The following is a 13,313-nucleotide window of genomic DNA, read 5'->3' on the forward strand; positions in this document are numbered from 1 at the left end:
CTGGGGGTGCTGGCTTACAGCCGGCTGAGTATGAGCCAGCAGTGTGCCCAGGTGGCAAAGGTGGCCAACAGTGTCCTGGCCTGTATCAGGAATAGTGTGGCCAGCAGGAGTAGGGAAGTGATTGTGCTCCTGTACTCAGCACTAGTGAGGCTGCACTTTGAATGTGAACTGTGTTCAGTGTTGGGCCCCTCACTACAAGAAGGATGCCGAGGTGCTCAAGCATGTCCAAAGAAGGGCAAGGAAGCTGGTGAGGGGTCTGGAGCACAAGTCTTATGAGGAGAGGCCGAGGGAACTGGCGTTGTTTAGTCTGGAGAAGAGGAGGCTGAGGGGAGACCTTCTCGCTCTCTACAACTACCTGAAAGGGAGTTGTGGTGAGGTGGGTGTTGGTCTCTTCTCTCAAGTAACTAGTGACAGGATGAGAGGAAATGGCCTCAAGTTGCACCAGGGGAGTTTTAGATTGGATATTAGGAAAAATTTCTTCACTAAGAGAATCGTTAAGCATTAGAACAGGCTGCCCAGGGAGGTGATGGAGTCACCATCACTGGACGTGTTCAAAAAACATGTAAATGTGGCACTTCAGGACATGGTTTAGTGGCCATAGTGGTGTTGGGCTGACAGTTGGGCTTGATGATGTTAAAGGTCTTTTCCAATCTTAATGATTCTGTGATTCAGGTAATACGGGGTCAGTGAAGGGGTAGGCAAAAGCGAGGGTTCAAGGCAATCAAGAGCTGCTTCATCTTGTTTGGAAATTACTGTTGAAGTAATTATATCGGGCTGTTTCAACAAAGCAATAGTTACATGCTATTATCATAGAACATTAAGGTTGGAAAAAACCTCTAAGATCATCAAGTCCAACACAGTATCAGCTAATGCACTGTCTTAGTTTGGACTGCAGTAATGTAATCACAGGATTGTTTTAGGCATTTCCACAAGATCTGTCTTTTTTAAGAAATAAATTTATTCCAGCAGATGGCTATATAGAGATCATTGTAGTTTCGTCTGATTTTTCACATGGATTATTCTCTTCATAGCATGTACTGTCAGTTGGCCAGGAGTGTGATTTTTGAAGCATTTTTGGCTTTTCAAATGGTTTTGCACTAGGAACTGAAGAAATACTATTTTGAGAACGAAGGTTTTTGCAGCAGAAGTGGAGGGAGCCTGATGAACCCTGGGCTTTGTACTGATGACTCCCCAGTGAGCCACTTCCTTTATCCCGTTCCAAAACATCCTCTTTTGTCTCCATTGCACGAGCTAGCATGTAACTAATCTTTCTTTGATGAGCCAGAGCCTCCTCTTTGTCATTTACCTGGGTATTGATTTAAAAGAGAAAGAAAAGAAACTAGTTTATAAGCTAAGAACAAGGCAGTCTATGTATATCAACAGTTATATTTGCGCCTCTAATGACTCACGATGAATAGTTCAACAAAATACCAACCAAATCTATTAACATCTTCAGGATTTCATGAGGATTGTCTAGCTCTTCCACCTTCCTGCAGTCCACACCTGATGACAGCAGGCTGGATAGTTTTTGTCCCAGACTGTTATTGTTCCCTTGTAACTTGACACGTCCTAAGGAAAACAAAAGTACATGACCTGTGGCACTTAGGAAGAGAAAAACTACTTTGGGATAAAATGGGCATGCATGTAACTGGGTTCTGAACGATCTCCTCTAAGAGGGAAATGCAAGCTACAGCTTCTCCTACTGTATGTAACATGGCAGGTTACTTGCATGCAGCACCACCCTTAGTATTACTTAAACGCTAAATAGATCTTTCATGTTATATATGGGCAAATTGAAAATAAAATTCTTTTCACTGCATGGAAAATATATGTAAACACTCTAGTTAAGCAATAATTGGTGGTAATTTGTTTTTAAACAGTAGATAGCCTGAAAAAAAAAAGGTTTTTTTGACACAAGCTGTTTAAAAGTTGCTAAGATTTCTAAAAAGATTAAAATACATTAAAATTATGAAACATATATATTGGGATATAGAACTGGGAAACAATTACATTGGTATAGGGGAAACAGATATTCAAGGTAAATGCTGTCTCAGTATTATATTCTGAGGCTGCTCAAGGAATCTAGAAGACCCATCAAAATTCTAAGCCTGGCACTTCCAGGTTAATGGCTGACTCAAATGTATCTTGTAGTGCTGTTCCTAAATTCTGCTGTGGTTTTGACCATGACATAAGCACTTAAATACTTCTCCTTATCCTTTTTCTTAAAGAATAAAAGGACAAGAAGAATGCTTCCTCTTTTACAGAATGATTTGTAACTCGTGGATGTCCATGTGAAGTGTAAGAACAGTAATAAATACTGATGTAGACACATATACATAATAAAAAACTGTATTGTATTTATTTAGTGTTTCAGTGAAAGCTCAGTATATACTTTTGGCATTTCTCCTCCTTCCCTAATTCTTATATAGAGATCATTCAAAAAAAACCCAGCACATTAAATTGCTGATAGTATCTAAAATGACCAGGCTAAACTTGCCAGATGGTAGCTTTTCTGTGCTGTTTTTATAATAAAGATCTTTAATATCCAGAATGTTATTGTCATCCTGAATAACAGCTTATTTATTCAAGCATGTTTTCACTCAGCTAATACAGTTCATGAATGTGTAACAAAAAAGGGCTACATTAAAAGCTAGACTGGTAGCTCCAATGTCCTACAGTAGTATTTATATATTCCACTTATACACAGACACCCTACTCTACACATGCGAAACTCCTGGTAGAAATGCTTCAACTACGTGACACACTATTTAACGTATTTACAGTTTTGACATATCTTTGTTCCTTTTTTCTTGAGTCTTCAGAAGCCTCAGTTAGCAATTAAACCACAACCATACATTTAATACAGTAAGGTCTGCCTGTGTTGCTTGTCAGCTAACTTCTTTTATATTCAACCATGACAGATATATAGCATGCCCAGTTACCATTGTCCTTCAGACATCTCCAGTTTATAAATTTCGTTTCCTTCTTAATCTTTATCACTTCTGCAAGCTTGAGGGCTTGATCCTTCCTCTGCATTAGCTGCTGCTCAAATGCAATTCTGAAAGCATCTGCCATTATATAAGCTTCATCTTTAGTCTTCTTCAGATTTTCAATCTGGTTTGAATTCAGAGAAAATTTAAAGTATATTAAGCAATTTGGAACGAATAGCAGATTTAAAATGTATACTAAGAAACAGACTGAAGCCATTAACACAAGACAACTTTTAAATAAATATAATCAAGGAAGTAGTAGAAACCAAACAAAGTGCCTCCATGCCACATGAAGAAATACATTTTGAAATGTGTATTGAAGTCCTTACCCTTCCTCTTCTATGCATGCACATGCCACCACCCATCCACACAGACAAGCCGCCAGCAGTGCCTATTAATGTCTGCACATGCAGAAGAGCTTGAGGATGGCATTAATGTCCCATGCCAGTTGGGCCAGGAGCAAAAGGAGCAAAAGAATGGTATCTATGTCAGGGATAACAACTGTGGCACAAAAGGGACATGACAGTAGTTATTTTCAAAACCAGTAAATCAGCTGGAACTTCTGCAGCAGGACTACGAGGATGGTGACCACATTTGCAGAGTCAAATACAAATTAGAAGAAAAATTATTCTATCTACAGCTATAGAATTTCACTAAATTAACAATCTTAAAAGCATGAAAATCATGTTATTGATTTAAGCGTGATGTAAATACAGAGTTTTCAGCAAGATCAGCTTCCTGACCTAGCTAAGTGAGCGGGCTTGTGACTACTGATGTCAACATGAGAGAGGGGTGGAACGCATTGCCATAAAGGAAGAGAAAGGGGAGTCATCCCCATCAGTGGTAGTCCACATTCACACTGTGTGTGCATTTACGGAGTGTATACACTTAGAGTGCATATATATTTTTAGATTAAAAAGTATGCATGGAAGAAAAAAGAATGAATTTTTTTTTTACTAGTAAATCTGATTAATACCATAATTACAGTTTTATATGAGCAAAAGTTAGGGCATTGTAAGCATTACAATCAAACATTACATTATTTCTGAGAAGCATTCTTGTTTCAAGACACATTAGTTTATGTAAGCTACAGTCGAGTGTTTCTGGCTTTATTTGGTTTTGATCACACCACCACTCTGCTTGTTCGTATCTAAGCCAAGCAGGGTTACCTCTTGCTTGAGATGAAGAAGTTGCTTTCGAGTTACAGCTGCCATTTTAGCACAGGGACAAGGTTGCCCCCCAGAAGTATTGCAGGTACAGGCTCCAAGAACCGCCAGCTTAAAATCCAAAACAAACCACCAGTTAAGTATCTATCTGCGTACACAATGCAATCCAAGAGATGCCAGATGACTAGCACAAAACCATCCTGAATCTACAAAGGGAGTGTAAGGGTCAGGGGAAGCAAGCTACAACAGATTTAGGCACAATTTCTTTTGACTCACAACCACACATGTGAAACATGTTTTTCTGCAACATAACCTAAAGGCAAAAATTGTCGGCTTGTGTATGCTACTCCCTGCAGACCACATTAGATTTTTTTTTTTCACTCAATAAAGTAAAGCATAGGAATTAAGATATTAGGAAGAACAAAATAAGCATGCCGGCTTTTGAAAGATAGCATGATGCTCCTTCTGTCTACTCCTTCTTTGCTAGATAGGAATCACGACCTACCACAAATGAGAAAACCTATTAACAGCCATGCAAGGGCATATTGTCATTAGTTAAAAATGGATCCAAAGAAAAATAATCAGTAAGCAAAATTTATCTATATATTTTAAATATAAACATTTCTTTGAACCAGTCATTTTGAAAAATACATATGTAAGTCATACTTACTTCAAGACCTGTAAAATCTGTAATGTCACTTTTATTCAAGGACATGTTTTCCTGAACAACCTTCTGTTGTTTCACATCTAACATTGCAAGAAATTCCAAACACTGCTGATTCAGGACTATGAAATAAAACAAGGACAGTGATTAAAAAGTCTGCTGCTCTGATTTCTTAATTTCTGGGTTTAACTACACCCAATTTAAGCAGTTCTGTAGTTTAAGTATCAGTTTGGGAACGTGATGAGACTACGTAGATCTAGAAACTCAGATCCCAGTTGTCTTTCCTTCTGTGCTTTCCTAGGAGGTGATGACCCACTTACAGAGATACCATCTCATATACTGCTCTGTCTCTGTACTAAGGGCTCATATCTTTGTAGACTTAGAACTAAGGCAGCTGCTCTTTTAGAATAACACAATATTGGGAAGATCATGATGTACGTCAGCTATTTTAAAGCTTTTTGGAAACCAAAAATAAGGGGAAGGGGGCTTGAGCTATCTGACCTGGCCAGATGCCTGCATAACCTGCAGTTTGAAAACCTCCACTATAAAGACTGCTTTAGGCACCTATAAAGGTGCCTAACACCTCAAAGTTTGTGCTCTGGCAATCTTCATGTGGATATATCAAAAGTGAATGTCTCTGATGCAGACTGTCATTGTAGCAGGAGCATTCGGTGGCTCCCCTGGCTGCTCTTGCCTTCTTCTAGGACTGATGGGGAGCACATACAGGTTGCGTCCCTCCATACCCAGTGTCACCACACCAGTTATATAGAATAGGTGTACTTCTTTCACGCCCTATCTACTCTTTAAGCTATGCATACCTGACTTTTCCTGTCATTTCACAGTTTTTTTTAACGCATGTGACAATGTGAGAAGAAAAACAAACACAACTTGTCTGTTTAAAGAGGGTTTCTACATCTCCACTGTCAGTAACAACAGACTTATCCCGACAGAAAGCTTCCTTCGTAGCTAAATCATGAATTATTCGTGAGAAACAGTTATGTGAAGGGGAATAGCCATTGGTGTCTTACTTGCATTTTCAGCTTTAAAAGTTTTAACTTCTTCTGTTCTCATTTTCAATGCTTCCTTAAGAGCTGCATTTTCACAATATATCCTGAAGAAGTTAGAAAAAGGCTGTATTATCTTTTAAAAAATATTTTTAAATGGGTACTCAAATAATAATAACAGAAATTAGCCTGTTGAAACATTGCCTCTAATATCTCTACAAATTAAAATTAGGAATACTGAAAAGATTGAAGAAAAAAATCAAAACTGAAAAGAGCTGAGTCCTCAGTTTGGCAAGATATTATCTATGCAGCATTATACAAACAATTTCCTCACTTGGGAAATTTTTTATGTAAAAAATTGTGAAATTTTTCCATAACAATATCTGTACCAATAATATGTAGTATGTTGTTAGATCCAAATCTGCTAGCCAGGCGCTAATAAGCAATCTAAAACTACTCCTAACTAACTCTCTGAAGAAAGTTCTGTGTGTAGGCTTGGTCTGACTGGCACAGGACCAAGGCTAAGAAAGCAGGCTATGCCAGGCTGGCTTCTTGGAGTCACTCCTCATTATCCAGGCTGCAGGTGGCTCCACAAGAAGCAAAACCAAGAATCTCTGCACTGATAGAGAGGTTTCTCTGCAACCCAGATAGGACGCGCTGTTCAAACAGGCTCACCTTGGTCATGAAACCACACCCTCACACAATCAATTTAAACATATCCAAGTATGCTAAGTGAATGTTAAAAAATAAAATTAAAAAAAATCATTCATGTCTAAGCAGATGGTGCCAACAACTTCGGAGTTTAACATGAGATGAGTTTAAGTATCACATTACCATTAGAAATGCAAAGAAATCTGTAATTATGAGCCTGTGGAACACTCGCTAGAAATTTACTTCCTTGAAAGAATGAAATTGTTACTGGACGTGTGACAACATGGCTCTGGTCTTAATTTTAGAAAGTAAACTTCCTGTATTCTTCATACTGTTCTCAAGAACAGCTGTACTTTCAAGTATTGCAACCTGAGAATGTACAATATGCATTTATAATGCATTTTTCCTTGAAGTAGTCAAGTATTTCCTTCTTGAATAGAAAAGTGGCAATCTAAAGAGTCCTAAATGTTAAAGCAATACAGTGTATTTGGTGCATGTCTTCATCTGTCAGGAAATGCAGCATACTTTAAATTCATGGTTTTGTTTAAAACTAAACAGTAACCTGAATTATTTCACCTGAATAAAAGGGAAATACACATTCTTTCATCCTGCTCTCTCAGATAACGGAAAACCATTTTGCAAAGCAGACTGAGCTCCTGACTTGCAGTTTTCTGAAGCTACATCTTTAGCTTTCAACAGTTAACAGTAGTTTTGTTTCTCCAAACTACCTGGCTACACTTCCCACTCTCATAAATCAGGAAAGCCAAAGGGTTTTTCAAGAGGTATCCCTTAACAAGTGTAACTAAGTTGACCGGTGAACAAGATCCAGTATCTTAAAACTCTGCTTACAAATAAATAGTTTATGAACTTTTGGCTTATTCTTTGACTCAAAGTTTGAACATTTTAAATAAATATCTCTGCTGAAATAATTGTAAATCTGATGGGTAGACACCAGAGATACCATTTATACATTTAAATAAGTGACCCTGCTGGTCACATTTTTCAAGGTCTGTTATTGCATTATTAGTTAGTGCCTCTGGCATCTTCTGCTTGCCTAACCACACCTGCTGTCCGTCCACAGAAACTCTTATTTAAACAAAGAACTCGTTGATCAGCCTCTCGCAAAAGCATTCCATTTTACCTGTATGTATGCTTATACATACAATGCAAGAAAATAAAGCAATGATTAACTAGCAGATGATATTTCCACATGCATGCACATACCATTATTTTCTATGCCTCATTTACGTTTAAAGTGAGTAAGGACAGTCTGGCTCCAGCTGGCTAACATAACAATGTAATAGAGTGAAAATGAAAACCCAGCCTAGGAAAGCTAGCCTATATATACACTAAAGAATTGAGGCTTAATAATTTTAGTATTTTTAATTGAAAAATACAAATGTGACTAGCATGAAAATTAAATAAATTTTCCCAAATCTAGACAGAAATTAGGAAAACACAAAAAACCCAGAAAAGTGATGAAGAGAAGTTGGAACACAAGAAAGATGACATATAGCATTCAAAGCAGTTGAAAAAAAAACACCCAAAGATACACAGTACACGTCAAATACCTGTCATATTTTTCTGTCCATGTGTCCTCTATGTTTTTAAATCTATCCTGATCAAATTCAATTTCCCATTGCAAAATGTTTATTTCCTGTGGAAACAAAACAAACCTGCAGCAGTTCATTACAAGCCTCCCACTGAAAGGAAGAAGAGGAACTGCTGGTGCTGAATTTGGCACTGGCAGATATCTGGGGGACCAACGATGATGACAATCTATGCTACTGTTAAAAATTTGATGCCAGACAACGAAAAGGTTCTGCATCACTAATCTATGGATTCCAGACTGCATTGCATGAACTAATGCTTGTAGTGGCTTATGACAAAAAGAAACCCATGCCATCACATTTTCCTGCCCCTTATTGCTCTGTGGAAGGGTCACATAGGAAGAGAAGCAAAATATAAAACTCAGTTTAACATGGTTGCTCAATGCCACCTTCATCCTCCTCCCCATCTTCTCTATGAAAATCAGGCACCCATTTCTTAGACTCTTTGGGAAGTTCCAGCTTAATAAGCAAGAAATAGTGCAACTCACTATGAATGACTGTGAAACTCACAACAAAGACCATCTGGAAGTACAAAGAGAACTCTAGTATCAGGTATTATTTGTACACACTGTAGCATGAAAGCACTTTGATCAAAAAAGTGATACATCAACATTTTTCCTTTCTACTAAAAAGGAACAAGAATACTTTAAAAAACCCCCACAACAAATGGCAGATTTGTACTGATTTAAATAAAGTTTTATAACCCTTTATTAGTACCAATCAACTTCTGTTTTTTTGCACAGATGTGAAGGAAACATGCACCCTTACCTTTTCTAAAGTTCTTTTTTCTTCCTCAGTTTTCTGAAGCATTGCTTTTGTATGACTAGTAGCTTTATTAAATACGGCCTGCCAAAAAAGGCAAAACACTGTCAAATACTATAATTAAGTTTACTTGATTTGGCTTTAGCCAAATTTTCAGTTTTACATCAAGTGAAGTTCACACTCTTAGTTAAACAGGAGTGTGCAGAATTACAAACTCTAGCAGCTTGCTTGTAAGTCCCAGGGACTTCTAATTTCAAGCCACTAAATACCTACGCTGTGTAACAAAATTGTGTTTCGATCCCATAATCTTTCCTATTGAAAAATGTAGCGTCATTTAAAATAAGATCACGTCATCTTTAGGGCTTGTCCACAAAATCAGCTCTTAAAAAATTGGTTACAATATATTTGTACTTTGTCCCATGTATAACTTACGAAGAATATCTGAGGGTAGAAACTGGAGAACTATAAATGGGTTATGCAAGTAGGATAAAAAACAGGAACTGACTTCAACATCATTAATTGTGATAGCGAATAAAAATATTACAAACTGTGAACAAAAACTGACCTAAGATTTAATGCACACTGTCCTCTAAGACAACAGATGGAGTAGTCAACTGAAAATATCTGTGCTTTGCAGAATTTCAAGCACTGGCAATATCTGTAATTTCAAGGACTGCAAAAAAGGTCTTACTCTTAAATAGCTAAATCTTCAAGGATACTCAAAGACAAAATTATGAGAATTTGTGACAACAGTCAAGTCTTCTTAAATAACAACAATGGTTCCATGCAGAGAAAGTAGTAAATTGTAGAAGCTGAGTCCATAGACACTTGCAGACTCAATACTTTAAATTATAGCCCTGGGAAGAACTTAAGGTTTGGGGGGTTTTGATGATGAACGGCAGGAAGATTTCTTCTGTTTTTTTTCCTTTACCACTAAGTACCTAAATGACTTCTGAACAACTCCTACCATGCTCTGCAGAATTCTTAGGGCTTCATCTTTTCCTTCAAGCTGTCTTTGTGATGCTTCAAGCTCAACTTTCAAAATTTCAACTTCCTGAAACAAAATAAAATAGGTACACTGAATAAAAGCCAAGGTAATTCTGTTAAAACTCAATTGTAACAGCAATGTAAATTTGCCCACTTTAAAAAAACAAATATGATTTTTTTCTGACTAATGCTTGTTTGCGGTGAAGAAATGTTAACAGTGCATGTTAGCACAAAATTCTTAAAGGAGAATACTTGTAATTATTATTTGTTCTGTTCTCTCCCGGTGTTTTTGGAAAATAAACCACTAAATACTGTATTTCTTCCTTGCTAAAGAAGTTGTATATACCAACACAGGTCTGCTTTAAAATAAGCAAGCAAAACGGAATAGCAGATATACATGCATGCAAATATATGCAGCAGATATAATACATAGTAAATATTACAAATGTATACTAAAATATAAATACTACATTAATATAATGTACTACACGTTATACAAAATATCCATACTCTATAGCACAGATATCATGTTAGAACTGTTAGATCAAAACCACTACTTGTCCAGAACAAAACAACAGCAACAACAAAACAGATTCCTGCTCCACGTATATGCTAATCACATCTTTATGCAACATCCTCCCCCTCAGAAGGCAGTTTTTCGATTTCCAAGTGTTAAAAGAAAATTTATTGCTTTGTATACTTAATATTTCTTTAACACCTACGTAGGTCACTCAATTGTTCACTTGTGGTCAAACATTTTTTCATAGTTCTTCCAGTTCTATTACTTCAGTATTTGGTACTGAAATTCTACCTGGGAGCAGTGACAATTTATCAGTTTTGACTAATTGAAAATGAGTAAGGTTCCTTGACATTTTAACTTGCTGCAAACTGAAGGTTCTTTATGCTAAGACAGCTTGAAAATGACCTACCACGAGCTATCCTGAGGTTAAAGAACACAGTGCAGATGAAGTGTGTATTTTCATAGCTGAGATCACCCTGCTCTTTCTGCCTGGACTGATTCCAATACATCAACACATTTAACCACAGCAGATTTAAAACGTAGGAGCTAACTACCTTTCAACAAAAATGAGTAAAAACCCAAAGAGTATTCTGTTTCCACTGCAGATTTTCAGGCCCAAAGCTTAGTAAAAAAAGAAAACTTTCTAGAAACGGAATACAATCCTTTTAATATTCTCTACTTCTTTAAAAATATTTCTCCCCCTCTTCCCCCTGAAAAAAACAAAAAACAAAAAAAACAGAGTATAAACTGCGTCTCACAATGTGATTTCCTGGCATAAAATTTAATGAGGCTTCCAACTAGCAATCCAATTTCAAGAACCTGAATCTATACAAGATTCTGGACATGCCAAGATTGGTAGCTACACTAACACCATGCTTTACTTTGCTACATTAAAAGGAAATGCATATTTCAAAAGCAGCACACTTCGCGCAGTTACTAACCTCTAGAGCTTCCCAAAGTTTTTGCTTCAGTTCTTCATTTGACACTTCGGTATTGGATTCTGTAAAATTGATAAGAGATTCTAAACGATGAGATACTAAAATATTTACCAAAAAAAGCCATGATAATTTGCTTTACCCTGAAAACAGGTAACACGCAGATGTAAATTTTCATCTTTGTGGGCTTTTTTCTTCTGGAGCTAATACACAGGTTTAAGAAATACATAAATAGTAAGCTCAAACATTGTTTCACAGTTAAATAAGTGCAATAGGAAAAAAAGATGAGTTGTAAAGAGACCTTAAATAGAGACAATTACTTTAGCGTTTCCTTTTTTTAAAAAAAGTACACAGCAAAATTGCCATCTTAATTCAAAAAATAAATTTTTAGATTTTAAGTTTTCAACAACCAAACTGAACACAACAGCAACTAGCACTATTTAGAAGTAGGAGCAATTTTCAAGAGACAAAGACCAAGTACAGTGGTGGAGTATCCCACAAGATCCAATATTGCTCAGAACAAGCAATTACTACTGGTATTTTTTTTGTTAAGCAGACCATTGCAGAGATATGTTAAGATGAAGCCTCCTACTAAATCAAAGTCAGGTTCATGTGGACTTAGTCATGCTTTCATGGATATTGCTGTGTAAAAGACCTAGATCTAAGACAAGCATTATACAGAGACCAGCAGAAGGACAGTGAAAACAATAGGAATTACACTGCTCTCTTAACATCTCACTGAAGATGCTGAAACCCATAAAGAATAATTACGTGGCTTAGCTGACTGCGGTGTGTGGAGACAATAGTGGAGACTTGGAAATACTTCAGTCAAAATACATAAAATAGCTAAAAATGTAAGGCAAAGCCACTAAAGCTAACGAACAGCACTGCCTGTATTTGATTCTATTCACAGCAGCATTGTCTTTACAAAAAAATTAATGTCAACAGTGGGAGAATGGAGATGTGTAGGTTCTAAAAACAACTTCTTAAGCCCAAAAGCATGGCAATTCACAAATTTCAACTAAACACCAAACAGGATTTTGACTATTTAGCTGTAAGCTTTAGATACAATCTCTAGGAAGACACACTTAAACAAACCATGAATCCAAGCAATTCCATTCAATTTCATACATGTATTTAGAGAAAAACAATGCTGTCCCTCACCACACAGTGCTCTTCACTCCATGTCACTTTCAAATGCAAAACTAAACACTTTAAAAATGGTGATTCTACGCTAAGAAGGGCCACAGCCTCGTTATGTTTTGGGAGGAAGATCTCAGAACAGAGGCTGCTCTGCTGCCCAAGTGGCATTGACCATCTCCTCTAGCGACAGTAACAGCGAACTTCTAGCTGCCCCAGCTAACCTGTCAGGGCTGCGCCGGATCCCAGCAGGTGTGCAACGCACACATGCATCTTGGAACCCTTTAGAGATTTCAGAGTGTTTTAGCAAACTGTTTGAATGATACTTGATGACACCTTGTGAAGCAGCTGACTGGTCAGTTTTCCCAACAGAGATTTTTCTCATGGTGAATAATTAACTTTCAAATTACTCTTACCGCAGCTATTTTGTCGGGTTGAACTAGTAACAGGCCTTCTGGATGATCTGTTGTAAAAACTGTTCCGTTCTGAAGTGGGAAGAGCTGCAGCATCACTTTCTTCCACTCTCTTTGTTGACAAGAGAGAATTACAAACCTTTCCTGATCCCTTCCTAGATCGAAATGAATAGGAGTTTTGTAAATTTTCCCCTTCATAAACACCTCCAGGTCTTCTCCCAAGTCCGTTTCCCAAGTCTCCACATGTCATGTCATCCTCTTCTGCTTCCTCCATCTTCTCCTCCTGTTGGGTTATTGTTTTTTTTTCTGATTGAGGGCACTTCACTTACTGGCATGCGAGCAGTGCCTCCCGCAAAACAAATATTTTACCTAGAAAAACAGAAAAACTCCGTAGTTAAAGCAGCGAAACAACATTAAAGTTAAGTGTTGGAGCCTGCGGGTGCGTGGACACTTCCAGGAGGGTTTGGGGCT

The 13,313-nt window shown here is 37.3% G+C and overlaps 1 protein-coding gene across 1 annotated transcript; it reads right to left on the reverse strand.

The window, feature by feature from the left end:
• Positions 1 to 973: 973 nt before the first annotated feature.
• CCDC125 (coiled-coil domain containing 125) lies at positions 974 to 13,116 on the reverse strand. Its single transcript, XM_010281431.1, has 11 exons — positions 12,846 to 13,116; positions 11,296 to 11,354; positions 9,815 to 9,901; positions 8,854 to 8,931; positions 8,047 to 8,132; positions 5,849 to 5,931; positions 4,827 to 4,942; positions 4,160 to 4,267; positions 2,943 to 3,114; positions 1,436 to 1,569; positions 974 to 1,306 (listed from the first exon to the last, which is right to left on the reverse strand). Exons 1-11 carry the CDS (start codon positions 13,114 to 13,116, stop codon positions 974 to 976), a joined length of 1,527 nt encoding a protein of 508 aa, XP_010279733.1.
• Positions 13,117 to 13,313: the final 197 nt, after the last annotated feature.

This window comes from Phaethon lepturus, unplaced genomic scaffold, assembly GCF_000687285.1.
Source record: "Phaethon lepturus isolate BGI_N335 unplaced genomic scaffold, ASM68728v1 scaffold8092, whole genome shotgun sequence".
Classification (NCBI taxonomy): domain Eukaryota; kingdom Metazoa; phylum Chordata; class Aves; order Phaethontiformes; family Phaethontidae; genus Phaethon; species Phaethon lepturus.

Coding starts and splice junctions, on each gene's coding strand:
- CCDC125 (XM_010281431.1), bottom strand. CDS start 13,116: ATGGAGGAAGCAGAAGAGGATGACATGACATGTGGAGACTTGGGAAAC. Junction 5,932..8,046: donor TGGACAGAAAAATATGACAG/GTATTTGACGTG, acceptor TAACTTCTTCAG/GATATATTGTGAAAATGCAG. Junction 1,570..2,942: donor GAGATGTCTGAAGGACAATG/GTAACTGGGCAT, acceptor TGTTTTCCTTAG/GACGTGTCAAGTTACAAGGG.